Source organism: Nerophis ophidion, linkage group LG27 (assembly GCF_033978795.1).
Source record: "Nerophis ophidion isolate RoL-2023_Sa linkage group LG27, RoL_Noph_v1.0, whole genome shotgun sequence".
NCBI classification, from domain to species: Eukaryota; Metazoa; Chordata; class Actinopteri; order Syngnathiformes; family Syngnathidae; genus Nerophis; species Nerophis ophidion.
In genome coordinates, this window is record NC_084637.1 from 9,046,654 (window position 1) to 9,061,653 (window position 15,000).

The following is a 15,000-nucleotide window of genomic DNA, read 5'->3' on the forward strand; positions in this document are numbered from 1 at the left end:
CTTGAAGGTAGAAAAGCTCTATACAAGTATAAGTGAAGTGAAGTGAATTATATTTATATAGCGCTTTTTTCTAGTGACTCAAAGCGCTTTACATAGTGAAACCCAATATCTAAGTTACATTTAAACCAGTGTGGGTGGCACTGGGAGCAGGTGGGTAAAGTGTCTTGCCCAAGGACACAACGGCAGTGACTAGGATGGTGGAAGCGGGAATCGAACCTGCAACCCTCAAGTGTCTGGCACAGCCGCTTTACCAACAGAGCTATGCCGCCCATTTACCCATAACCCAACAAATGGATTGCTTTATAAAAATAACTCCAAATTTTAACCCAACACTCGCAACTCATAAATTGGGTTCTCAAAATAACCCAGCATTTTTTCAGTGTGTGGAACGATTTCCCTTCAACGATTATGTTTTATAGGTAAACATTATTATAAGACATGGATACATAGATTTTACCCAGGGACACCAACGTTCCAACAATTATAGTTACTTGTTACTTTACCAAAAAAGTGATTGAATTATGCTCTTTTTTTTTGTATCCCGCATGATTTATGGACAATAAATCATTTCCTTACCTGCACCTTGCCTCCAGAGTCCTGTCTGCATCCTGGGAGAACAATCCACACAGTAAAATGTTGTCACTCCTATCTTGCTTTTGAGTATATTTTAATAGAATAAAAATATTTTTTGTAATTGGGAAGGAGTAGGACAAAGCAGAAGTAAAATGTAAAATTTATAACCAACTTTTGGGTCAAGCACTAAATTGTGCAACCCAACAGTTGGGTCTGGAATAACACAACTTTGTAGTGACCATCACTCAACCTTTGTGTTGAATAAATTCAACCCAACAGTTGGATTATGAATCGAGCAACATTGAGTTAGCATAACTCAACTTTTGGGTTAAATAATTCAACCCAATATTTTGGTTGGGAATAACCCAACTATACGGAAATACTCTATGATAAATGTAAATAATTACCAGGAAAAGACCAACACTCCTGCCTCACACTCTCTGTAACCGGTCAGGGTCGATGAGTTGTAATTATATGAAAATGTAATAAAAATTTGTGGCATTACTTTAAAAGTGCATGATGTGTCAAAATCATGATTCACTTTTTTTTTTTTTTTGCAGAATTAAGCAGCCCGAACATGAAATCATTAAAAAAAACAACAACATTGTGTCATTTGCTATCTGCAAAGGTTGAGTTCATGTGCGTGGCTGCCTAGACTTTAGACCCACATAGGGTCCACTGTAAGGATTGTGTAAGGTGCAATTTATGCAGTGTTTACCTGAAAATGGAATATACATTTTGTTGTGGATTGGAATGTAAACACAATATTTGTTTTAAAAAAATATATATTTTCGAAATTTGAAAAGCAATGTCAAAAAACTATAGAAATAACCAGTTAGGATTTGGTTTAATTGCATATTTTTACATTCATGCCCAAAAACCACAGATTGATATGTATAAAAAAAACTTCCTTGGCAGAAGTAATGATTGTTCACCAGTTTTTGCCCTTTTCATTGGGAATTAGACGTGGCTACTGTTCACTGTCACTCATATAAACACATTATAATGGGACTGTCTTTGAATGTAGCTTATCGTAACGACGTACAATAGGTGACTGGATGCAAAGTTCATAACAAAGCTCTTGCTCAGATGGTAGAAGACAGCTGGAGGGATTTAGAAACGTATTACTTAACGCCACAAGAGCAGAGAATCCATAAAACAGTTTGGAAGCAAGGTTGGTGAAGTGTTATGTCCAAGGATCTTAGATTTAGATTTGAACCAGCAATCAATCAATCAATGTTTATTTATATAGCCCTAAATCAGCAACCCCCTCGACACACACACACACACACACACATTTCTTACCTTTTTGAGACATCTGAAAAATGCCTACCTCTTGAGGACCACCCTTTCTAGATATATAAAGAATTGTATTTACAACTTTAATAATATATACGTACTATGCAAATATAAAAAAGTTTGTTGTAAAAAATGAGTAAAAAAAGGTCACAATTTCACAAGAAAAACTTAGAATTGTGGCAGAATTATAATAAAAGTCGTCATTTTACTCAACGCAAGTCAACATTTTACGAGAAAAACTGAACATGTTTTCAATATTATGAAAAAAGTTGTAATTTTACTCAATGACAGTCGCAATTTTACAAGAAAAGCTTACGATTTTATGAAAAGAGTAATTTTACTTGACAAAAGTCACAATTTTAGAGAACACTTAAATTTTTTTACAATATTATAATAATAATTGGAATATTACTTGGCAAAATTATGACAACAGTCATAATTGTACTCCAAAAATGTAACTATTTTACAAGAACAACAAAAAAAATTGGCAGAAAGTCAGAATTTTGACAAATGTGACCATTTTGCATTAAATAGTAATAATTTTACATAAAACGGTAATCATTTCACGAGAAAATATTGCAATATTACAGAAACAAACAATATGAGAAATTGTTCCTGATTTTAGAAGAAAAACATTGACACATTGTGAGAAAAAGACTGCTATTTGTAAATTCTTTTGTTTAATATTTGTTTATAATTGGCTTTTAAGCTTCATTATTTACTTCAAATTATTACAATAAATCTCTATATACATACATTTTATTTTTTTTATTAATTTTGGCCAAAGGGGGTGAATTTCAATTCCTCCCACACAATCGTCATTACATATGTTGGCCACATGGGGACCACTCTAAATGTTGACACGCACTTGTTATTTCATATGTTGACCGGAGGGAAAGCACTTTTAAAACGGACACACAGTCAATTTGAAAAATCCCTCCTCTTTGGGACCATCCTAATTTTGATAGGTTTCACCACCAGGGGTGCAAATGAGACATTCTCTATTAAATGCAATGGTTTTCCGTATTGGGATCATGATTTATGTCCTAACCTGTTCACCGGTCCTCATATGGACGGTACTTTTCCTTGTTGATGTCTCAAGAAAGGTAGAAACACACACACACACACACACACACACACACTTGTATTTCCAAACACATTTGTTTACATGTCATTCCTACAGTGTCCATTACAATTACATGTGTCATGGCCAGTAAGTTAGATAAAGTAAGTACAATAAATCTCTATATACATACATTTTAGTTTTTTTAAATTAATTTTGGCCAAAGGTGGTGAATTTCAATTTCTTCCACACAATTGTCATTACATATGTTCTCCACATGGGGAACACTCTAAATGCTGACACGCACTTGTTATTTCATATGTTGACCAGAGGGAAAGCACTTTTAAAACGGACACACAGTCAATTTGAAAAATCCGTCCTCTTTGGGACCATCTTAATTTTGATAGGTTTCACCACCAGGGGTGCAAATGAGACATTCTCTATTAGATGCAATGGTTTTTCGTATTGGGACCATGATTTATGTCCTAACCTGTTCACCGGTCCTCATATGGACGGTACTTTTCCTTGTTGATGTCTCAAGAAAGGTAGAAACACACACACACACACACACACACACACACACAGGTGTGTATTTCCAAACACATTTGTTTACATGTCATTCCTACCGTGTCCATTACAATTACATGTGTCATGGCCAGTAAGTTAGATGCCGACCCCACTTCCACACACACATTGTAGTCCTGTGGGAAACGCTTTACTTCTTTTTCCTTTTAGGAAGTGTAGCCGTTTTCTCTTTTCAATTCACAAGCGCCCAAAATGACCCTGATTAAAAGTTTGCATAACTTAGTTCTCGTCATGATCCCACACGACAGTTTGGACTTTGTCATTTTCCTGTGCTTTGGTAGCATTTTCTGCCTCGTTTCCTGTTTGCGGCACCTTTACCTTCTCCTTCTTGTCCTGCCGGCACGCCTGTTTTTACAATAGGCCCCTTTTCCACCGAAAGTTCAGGACTTTTAGGTTCCTGGAACCTTTAGTTCCTAAAACTTTAGGTTCCTGTCAAGGGAGTATGTTTGATTTTGAGATTGGTGGGGACACAAAAGTGCTCCAAGGCAGCACTCTGAAAGTTTCTTTTATTTTTTTACATTAGCAATCATAATTTCACGTCTTGCAGATGTTATAGGGCAGGGGTGCCCACACTTTTTCTGCAGGCGAGCTACTTTTCAATCGACCAACTCGAGGGGATCTACCTCATTTATATATATCATTTATATCTATTTATTTATGAGAGAGACATTTTTGTAAACAAGTTAAATGTGTTTAATGATAATACAAGCATGTGTAACACATATAGATTTCTTTCTTTCACAAAGACAAGAATATAAGTTGGTGTATTACCTGATTCTGATGACTTGCATTGATTGGAATCAGACAGTAATGATGATAACGCCCACATTTTCAAATGGAGGAGAAAAAAAGTTGTCCTTTCTGTACAATACCACATGAAAGTGGTTGGTTTTTGGCATCTAATTCATCCAGCTTCCATACACTTTACAAGAAAAACATTGGCGGCAAATTCCGTGGCTTGCTTGATTGACATTCACGGCACCCGAGGGTCTTGTGAGATGACGCTGGCTGCTGCCAGTTCATTATTATGAAAAAATGACAGAGAGGAAGGCGGGAAACACTTTTTATTTCAACAGACTTTCGCGGCGTCCCTCCCGTCAAAACTCTAAAGGCCGACTGCACATTTCCTATCTTCACAATAAAAGCCCTGCTTCATGCTGCCTGCGCTAACAAAATAAGAGTCTCGGAAAGCTGGCGTGCACAAGTGATGTGCACGCCAGCTTTCTGAGGGATCGCTTGTGCACGCCAGCTTTCTGAGACTCTGTATTTAGTTAGCGCAGGCAGCATGAAGCAGGGCTTTTATTGTGAAGATAAGAAATGTGCAGTCGGCCTCTAGAGTTTTGACGGAAGGTACGATGCGAGAGTCTGTTGAAATAAAAAGTGTTTCTCGCCTTCCTCTCGGTCATATTTTCATAATAATGATCTTGCAGCAGCCAGCGTCATCTCACAAGACCTTCCGGTACCGTGAATGTCATTTAAGTGACGTCTTGGTGAAGATTGATGATCACTAATTTTTAGGTCTATTTTAAAAAAAAAGCCTGGCTGGAGATCGACTGACACACCCCCCGCGGTCGACTGGTAGCTCGCGATCGACGTAATGGGCACCCCTGTTCTAGGGTAAAGCAACTAAAATGAAAGCAAAGGAGACAACTTCAAAGAGTTCTCATCTTTACTCTTTAGTGTAGGGCTGTAGTGCAACTGTGCATCGTACTGTCAATCAACATAGCCTACTGTCCATCAACAACATCAGAAATACATTCATGCAATACAACACTGTAAATAAACATAAATGAACTGTAATAATCTCCTTCACTACGTCCTCCTGCCTTTCTTCCTCTAACTTCTCTGGCCTCTCCTCCTCCATCTCCTCCAGCCTCTCTGCTGTCTGTCACCTTACAAAAAATTATGTTGATGCATGACAGATACATTAGGGACCATGACCATAGAGCTTGATGGTTCAGTTACTGCCTGAGCAAAAAGGCTTTTACTAAATATGAATATTAATATTAATTAATTATATTTTACGGTCCGCTCCCTGTACAATCAGTGCCAGAGCTTGGTCCGCATTGCCGGCAGTAAGTCGAACACATTTCCAGTGAGGGTCGGACTCCACCAAGGCTGTCCTTTGTCACCGATTCTGTTCATAACTTTTATGGAGAGAATTTCTAGGCGCAGTCAAGGCGTTGAGGGGGTTCCGGTTTGGTAACCGCAGGATTAGGTCTCTGCTTTTTGCAAATGATGTGGTCCTGATGGCCTCATCTGACCGGGATCTTCAGCTCTCACTGGATCGTTTCGCAGCCGAGTGTGAAGCGACCGGAATGAGAATCAGCACCTCCAAGTCCGAGTCCATGGTTCTCGCCCGGAAAAGGGTGGAATGCCATTTCCGGGTTGGGGAAGAGACCCTGCCCCAAGTGGAGGAGTTCAAGTACCTAGGAGTCTTGTTCACGAGTGAGGGAAGAGTGGATCGTGAGATCGACAGGCGGATCGGTGCGGCGTCTTCAGTAATGCGGACGTTGTACCGATCCGTTGTGGTAAAGAAGGAGCTGAGCCGGAAGGCAAAGCTCTCAATTTACCGGTCAATCTACGTTCCCATCCTCACCTATGGTCATGAGCTTTGGGTCATGACCGAAAGGATAAGATCTGCCGTTTCTTTTCTTTTTCTTCTATGTCCCACTCTCCTTTGTGGAGGGGGTCCGGTCCGATCCGGTGGCCATGTACTGCTTGCCTGTGTATCGGCTGGGGACATCTCTGCGCTGCTGATCCGCCTCCACTTGGGATGGTTTCCTGCTGGCTCCGCTGTGAACGGGACTCTCACTGCTGTGTTAGATCCGCTTTGGACTGGACTCTCGCGACTGTGTTGGATCCATTATGGATTGAACTTTCACAGTATCATGTTAGACCCGCTCGACATCCATTGCTTTCCTCCTCTCCAAGGTTCTCATAGTCATTATTGTCACCGATGTCCCACTGGGTGTGAGTTTTCTTTGCCCTTATGTGGGCCTACCGAGGATGTCGTAGTGGTTTGTGCAGCCCTTTGAGACACTAGTGATTTAGGGCTATATAAGTAAACATTGATTGATTGATTGAAGATCACGGGTACAAGCGGCCGAAATGAGTTTCCTCCGCCGTGTGGCGGGGCTCTCCCTTAGAGATAGGGTGAGAAGCTCTGCCATCAGGGAGGAACTCAAAGTAAAGCCGCTGCTCCTTCACATCGAGAGGAGCCAGATGAGGTGGTTCGGGCATCTGGTCAGGATGCCACCCGAACGCCTCCCTAGGGAGGTGTTTAGGGCACGTCCAACCGGTAGTAGGCCACGGGGAAGACCCAGGACACGTTGGGAAGACTATGTCTCCCGGCTGGCCTGGGAACACCTCGGGATCCCCCGGGAAGAGCTAGACGAAGTGGCTGGGGAGAGGGAAGTCTGGGTTTCCCTGCTTAGGCTGTTGCCCCCGCGACCCGACCTCGGATAAGCGGAAGATGATGGATGGATATATTTTATAATTGTAAAATCACATGATCATCTAGTGAGGTTTTATTGTATTTCCACCACAAAGTTTTGTTCATTGGTATTTTCAAACCGTTGCTCACTTCTCCACAAATGCATGAAACTAAAAAATGATTTCAAAAATAAAACGGAAAGGTGAAATCCGGCGATCTGATTGGCTGTTAACCGTGGTTTAAATATTCTAAAGCCTTATCACAGCGTAGGCTATCACTCCGCCTCAGGCACGTATGACTGGTATGAATGGAAGTCGTTGTCATGTATCCATGACAACGGACTGTTGCAGTCCGTAGTAAAAGACAGCTGATGTTTTTCCGATGTTAAAAAAACGGAGACTAAAGTAGTTGAATTCACATGTTTAAGGTTAACTTTCACCTCCAGGGAGGGTTAACAGTGGTAAAGGGGACTGAGCATTGACTTTCACCTGACAAAAAGCGGAGGAAAAGACGAGATGCAGCGCTAATTTGGAGCTAACGTCTGGATAGGTGGGACTATTTTTTCCACAGTGAGGCTATTTTATTGGATAATATGTATTTCTGGTTGAATAAAACTACATTAAATTGATTGAGTATTCCTATTTCATAATGCCTTTAATGGTAACCGTTTTATAAAAACAATATATCACTCCAGTCCATGGTATATGCTCATTTTAGCACTCTAAGGGGCGTGACTGGAGTGATACATTGTTGAATTATTCAATATTGTTGAGCCTCTATACACCCTTGAAGTAACTTCCAGTTTGACTCCCAAAGAAGTCTTTTATATCCAGTTTTCTTTTCATTGACATCCTTCAAAACCGACAGCACACACGCACGCAAACAGACACAAACACAATGTAAATCACACCACTGATATTAAAATCCATCTAGCTACCGTGTGCCAGGAACAACAAATGCCGAACATGTTGACAACTTACACGTACTTACAACTTACAAGTTAGAACTTAAAACTTACACTGACAGTTGCACCGCCTCTCGTCCGGTCGCTAGCAACTAGCATGTAGGCTAGCTTTTACAAGCAGAAGGAGTGACAGCGGGGACAGCCAATCACACGTAAGTTAGCATGAAACCGGCAACCAATCAGGGAGCGATATTTAGATTAGAGGCGGGACTTCTAGCAGAGACCGACATTTATCAATCAATCAATCAATGTTTATTTATATAGCCCCAAATCACAAATGTCTCAAAGGACTGCACAAATCATTACGACTACAACATCCTCGGAAGAACCCACAAAAGGGCAAGGAAAACTCACACCCAGTGGGCAGAGAGAATTCACATCCAGTGGGACGCCAGTGACAATGCTGACTATGAGAAACCTTGGAGAGGACCTCAGATGTGGGCAACCCCCCCTCTCTAGGGGACCGAAAGCAATGGATGTCGAGCGGGTCTAACATAATACTGTGAAAGTTCAATCCATAGTGGCTCCAACACAGCCGCGAGAGTTCAGTTCAAGCGGATCCAAGACAGCAGCGAGAGTCCCGTCCACAGGAAACCATCTCAAGCGGATCAGCAGCGTAGAGACGTCCCCAACCGATACAGGCGAGCGGTCCATCCTGGGTCCCGACGAGCGGTCCATCCTGGGTCTCAACTCTGGACAGCCAGTACTTCATCCATGGTCATCGGACCGGACCCCCTCCACAAGGGAGGGGGGGACATAAGAGAAAGAAAAGAAGCGGCAGATCAACTGGTTTAACCCTTTCTGTGCCATAATCATTGACTAAACATTACGGGCAGCGGTTGTATCGATACTGACTACACAGTAGCGGCTGGATATTGGTAAGAACGTGTCCCCAGCGTCCCTACCCAATTCTACGCCCTTGGTTCCTGTAGAAGTGTATGGTTTGTGTTTCCACCACATTTCACAGTTCAGGGTAGCTCGTACAAATCAAGCTGACGACATATGGAGGTGAGATTTAGTACATTTTTAAACTGATATAATGTACAGAAACAGGTAATAATAAGTAGGTCAATTTAATACAAAAGGAATCATATATAAAACGTTATGATTTACAAAATAAAGTGTACCTTTTGTCCGCAATGTCCGAAAACCAGACAGTTGTCCTGAGTAGAGATGGGCGATATATCGATATATCCCGGTTTTGTCTCTGTGCGATGTAGAAAATGACTATCGTGATATTCGAGTGTACGTTCTCACGCAGTTGCTTTTAGCTGCTGGCATTACACTCCTTGTCTCTCCTTCTCACAGACAGCCAGCGCACCTTCTTTAATACGTCACAAACGTATACGCCCTCGCGGAGCAGAGAGATAGTGGCATGGGTAACGTTAACGCGAGTGGTAATACGAGGGAAAGAAGGTGCCAATCTGGTAACAAATGAAGGAAGAATTAATTCCCAAGAAAAAACAGCAGGGGTCCATTGTCTGGCGGTGGTTTGGCTTCAAGCGGGAAGATGTCGAACAGACAACCGTAATTTGTCAAGTGTGGGGAAAAAGCTACCGCTAATTTGTAGCATCATTTGAAAGGTCACCCGCTACAGAATGAAGACTGACTGCTTGAAACTCCGCATGTCAACCAACAAAATGCCGAGGCAACCATTTCCACATTAACACCGTATGAAAAAAAAATAGTCAACAACAGAAGGAGATCACGTCCGCAGGAACCTACCCCATATAGGACATACACTATTTGATTTCCTAGTATGCAGCCCATTTTTATTTGACAGTTATTCACATATCTTGTGTGACATCATGCACAAAAGTGCACTTTATTTGTTTGAAATTATAGTAGTGAACTTTAATTTAGTGTTGTTTTGATATTGAAGTGTGATGCAAAAGTGTTGCTACAAAAAGTAGCATTACTGCTAATGTGTAGCATAAGTCACTTGCTAGAGAATGAAGAGTGCTTACTCCGCATGTCGACATCTCCATTCGGTGCCACACCAACAAAATGCCGTGGCAACAATTTCCAAGTCAAAACAGTTTGAAAAAAATAGTCAACAAAATAAGGAGATAACGTCCGCAGTAACCTACCACATAGGGATTTGATTTCCTAAAATGCAGCTCATTTTTATGTGACAGTTATTGAAATATCTTGTGTGACATCATGCACAAAAGTGCACTTTATTTGTTTTAAACTATTGTAGTGGCGTTCTGTACAAAAAGTGCACTTTAGTGTTGTTTTGATATGTCATCTTAGTGACATCATGCACAAAAGTGCACTCATAGCTTGTTTTAAAATGTCCCTGACAATCTTGCACTTTTTATGTTTGTGCCACTGCTTAATAACTGTTTAATAAATACACTTTTGCTAAATTGACTTAGTTGTGATTTCCCTCTCTGTATGAAAGTTTAAAATGAGCATATATTAACGCAGTATGAAGAAGAATGTTTTAATGTAGACACAGAATCATCATACTGCAGCGATTATATGCATCAAGTGTTCATTCAAGGCTAAGGCAAAATATCGCGATATATATCGTGTATCGCGATATAGCCTAAAAATAGAGATATTAAAAAAAGGCTATATCGCCCACCCTAGTCCTGAGTTCGGTAGAGTGGGACTTTCCATCATTTTCAGCAGACTGCATTGCAAGATGATTAGCCCCCCCTCTTCCTCTCATACGAGATCCACCTGTCATATTCCGCTACTTGGATCATGACATGTTCTGGTTTTTGGTTCCGTTTTGTATCACATCTGGTTAGTTTGTCATCCTTAATTCCTGGTGGCACTTCCTGTTTGTTCCGTTTCCATAGTTACGCATTTGTGTCACCTGCCTTTTGTTTTTCACGCGCACCTGCTCTGTGATTATCCCCTCTATTTAAGCCTGCCCTTTTTGTTCATTCGACCTCGGATTCTAGTTTGCAATTCGATGCAACAGGGGACGTCGCTATCTCCGCTTGTAGTAAAGACTGTTTGTATTCGTTAGCTTCCACGCTATTCCTCTATTTGCTTGTCCCTAGCTCACATGCTAGCGCTTTTTGTTCTTTCTAGCTCCCATGCTAGCGCTTTTTGTTCTTTCTAGCTCCCATGCTAGTTCTGTTTGTTTTGTCTTTAGTGCAAGTGTTTTTGTTCCTAGTCTGTTTTGTTAGTCAAAATAAATCTTCATTTCTTACCTTCACGCTGTGTCCAATCCGACTGAATCATTCGAGAGAACAAAACTACACTACAATGCCATCTAAGCGTCACACCACCCAGGAATGGGGCCGTATGAATCCCTTCCCATTTCACGGGTTGCACTACTGAACACTAGTCTTCAAACTCACTCCTGACACTTTTCAGGATAAAATATGAATGAATGAATTTGCACGTCCCAGACCTCCTCTAGGTCGGTTTCGTATGTACTCTTCAATTAAAGCACAGAGATGTGTCTGTTTCAACTCTCCCCACCCCCTGCAGATGAAGCGGTGGCAATGTTGCCCGAGCCGGGCCTGGGCGAGGTCCACATGCCCAGCATGGACACCACCTGGATGGGCCCCAAGGAGAGCGCCGTGCGACAACACCGGCAGGAGATGTTGACCAAGATGAAGACCAACAAGGTGGAAGAGACGAAACCTTCAAGGGCCAAACAGGTGAGGCCGGGCTCGGACTAGTCATATACAGCCGTGGTCAAAAGTTTACAGACACTTGTAAAGGACATTATGTCATGAGTTTCCAATAATTTATCTTATTGTTTTGTGATAGAGTAATTGGAAAAAAAAACATTCACGAAGTTTGGTGAATTTATTATGGGTCTACTGAAAATGTGACCAAATCTGCTGGGTCAAAAGTATACGTACAGCAATGTTAATATTTGCTTACATGTCCCTTGGCAAGTTTCACTGCAATAAGGCACTTTTGGTAGCCATCCACAAGCTTTTGGTTGAATTTTTGACCACTACGCTTGTCAAAATTGGTTCAGTTCAGCTAAATGTGTTGTTTTTTTTTACATGGACTTGTTTCTTCAGCATTGTCCACACGTTTAGACTTAGAGTTCATTTTTATTGTCATTCAAATTTGAACTTTACAGCACAGATAAGAACGCAATTTTGTTACATAAGCTCATGGTAGTGGAGGATAAAAAAAGCAATAAGGTGCATATATAATTAAATAAATGTATATAAATAATATATAAATATATATATATATATATAAAATAAATAAATAAGGCCCTGTGATGAGGTGGCGACTTGTCCAGGGTGTACGCCTCCTTCCTTGTAGCTGAAATAGGCGCCAGCGCCCCCCGCGAACCCAAAAGGGAATAAGCGGTAGAACATGGATGGATGGATGGAAATAAATAAGTCCCTGCGATGAGGTGGCGACTTGTCCAGGGTGTACACCGCCTTCCGCCCGATTGTAGCTGAGATAGGCGCCAGTGTCCCCCGCGACCCCAGAAAGGGAATAAGTGGTAGGAAATGGATGGATGGATATCATTAATATATAAATATATCTATAAAATAAATAAATATATATAAATAAATAAGGCCCTGTGATGAGGTGGCGACTTGTCCAGGGTGTACACCGCCTTCCGCCTGATTGTAGCTGAGATAGGTGCCAGCGTCCCCCGCGACCCCAAAAAGGGAATAAGCGGTAGGAAATGGATGGATGGATATCATTAATATATAAATATATATATAAAATAAATAAATATATATAAATAAATAAGGCTCTGCGATGAGGTGGCGACTTGTCCAGGGTGTACGCCGCCTTCCGCCCGATTGTAGCTGAGATAGGCGCCAGCGTCCCCCGCGACCCCGAAAAGAGAATAAGCGGTAGGAAATGGATGGATTGATATCATTAATATATAAATATATATATAAAATAAATAAATATATATATAAATAAATAAGGCCTTGCGATGAGGTGGCGACTTGTCCAGGGTGTACACCGCCTTCCGCCTGATTGTAGCTGAGATAGGCGCCAGCGTCCCCCGCGACCCCAAAAAGGGAATAAGCGGTAGGAAATGGATGGATGGATATCATTAATATATAAATATATATATAAAATAAATAAATATATATAAATAAATAAGGCCCCGCGATAAGGTGGTGACTTTTCCAGGGTGTACACCGCCTTCCGCCCGATTCCCCAAAAGGGAATAAGTGGTAGAAAATGGATGGATGGATAAATAAATAGATTACTGTACAGATGAATATATTGCACTTTTTCACATGCATCCACGTTTATGGATTTATGTTACATTGTCTTTTTTATTCCAGCGAGTTAATCCATTTTGGGGGGAGTCGAGGGGATAATTTAATTATGATGCGTTCAAGACTCAATTATGATGCGTTCAAGAATTTAAGTCAGAACTTTGGGAAGGCCATTCTAAAACTTTAATTATAGCCTGATTTAGTCATTCCTTTACCACTTTTGACATGTTTTTTGGGGTCATTGTCCTGTTGGAACACCCAAATGCGCCCAAGACCCAACCTCCGGGCTGATGATTTGAGGTTGTTCTGAAGAATTTGGAGGTAATCCTCCTTTTTTCATCGTCCCATTTACTCTCTGTAAAGCACCAGTTCCATTGGCAGCAAAACAGCCCCAGAGTATAATACTACCACCACCATGCTTGACGGTAGGTGTGGTGTTCCTGGGATTAAAGGCCTCACCTTTTCTCCTCCAAACATATTGCTGGGTGTTGTGGCCAAACAGCTCAATTTTTGTTTCATCTGACCACAGAACTTTCCTCCAGAAGGTCTTATCTTTGTCCATGTGATGTCAAGACAGCCATGACATTATGGTCTTTACAAGTGTATGTAAACTTTTGATCGCGTTCCCAAAAACCCGGAAAGAAGACCGGTATGGGTACTGAAGATTCACGAACAACACTGGAAAGCGACCGATTACAGTGTCTTGTTCAAGGTAAACACGACACAGCGGCTGTGTTTTGTTCGGGAGAGAACACACAGAAACTGATACAAATAACGCAATAAATGAACAAATTAAGGAGACATTTCGACGAAAAAAGACCATCTTTGAAAGCAGAAGAGAAAGTCAAAGACAAATACAAATAGACAAACATTGAAAAAGTAAAATAAACTACATTTTGGGTGTAATAATAGATAAGAAAATGAACTGGAAATCTAATTAAAAAAAATAGGCAATAACTGTGTCCATAATGAATCAAGCAAAATAAAGGACAAGCCGGGGAAAATGGATGTTCCGGATCAAAATTCACTCCATATTCTCTACTGCTGCTTGCCAGTGTTACCATATTTGAGTTATTGTGCAGAAAAAGGGGGAAATAACTACAAAAATTGGCAGCAAAACAGGCCCACAGCATAATACTACCACCACCATGCTTGACGGTAGGGATGCTGTTCCTGGGATTAAAAGGTTTCACCTTTTCTTCTCTAAACATATTGCTGACCACAGAACTTTCCTCCAGAAGCTCTTATCTTTGTCCATGTGATGTCAGACGAAACACAATTTGAGCTGTTTGGCCACAATACCCAGCAATATGTTTGGAGGAGAAAAGGTGAGGCCTTTAATCCCAGGAACAGCAGGCCTACCGTGAAGCATGGTGGTGGTAGCATTATGCTATGGTGCCAATGGAACTGGTGCTTTACAGGGAGTAAAAAGGACGATGAAAAATGAGTATTAAAAAGTACCAATGATTGTCAAAAAATGTTCTTTGCATTTGACCCGTTATCTTTGATCACTCCCTGGGAGGTGAGGGGAGCAGTGAGCAGCCTTGCCTTTTCTCCTCCAAACATATTGCTGGGTATTGTGGCCAAACAGCTACATTTTTGTTTCATCTGCCCACAGAACTTTCCTCCAGAATGTCTTATCTTTGTCCATGTGATGTCAGATGAAACACAAATTGAGCTACCATTTTGCAAAATGTATTAAAACTAAAAAAATCACATGCACATAAGTACTCCTCTCTGAAGAACCTTTTAAGCTGCTATCGGGTTGGTTGGGAAGCGCTGGTTTTTCATCCAGGATTGTCTCTGTTTGGATACTAAGAGGAAAACCAATATTTTGGAATAAGGCTGTAACATAACAAAATGTGGAAATGGTGAAGAGCTGTGAATACTT

At 41.0% G+C, this 15,000-nt stretch overlaps 1 protein-coding gene across 1 annotated transcript in view; it reads left to right on the top strand.

Moving 5' to 3' along the window:
• igfbp2a (insulin-like growth factor binding protein 2a) overlaps positions 1-15,000 on the top strand; it is a 51,456-nt gene that overhangs the window by 28,280 nt on the left and 8,176 nt on the right. The window contains exon 2 of the mRNA XM_061889909.1: positions 11,377-11,549. Within this exon, the coding sequence (XP_061745893.1) occupies positions 11,377-11,549 (173 nt within the window). The remainder of the gene's footprint in view (positions 1-11,376; positions 11,550-15,000) is intronic.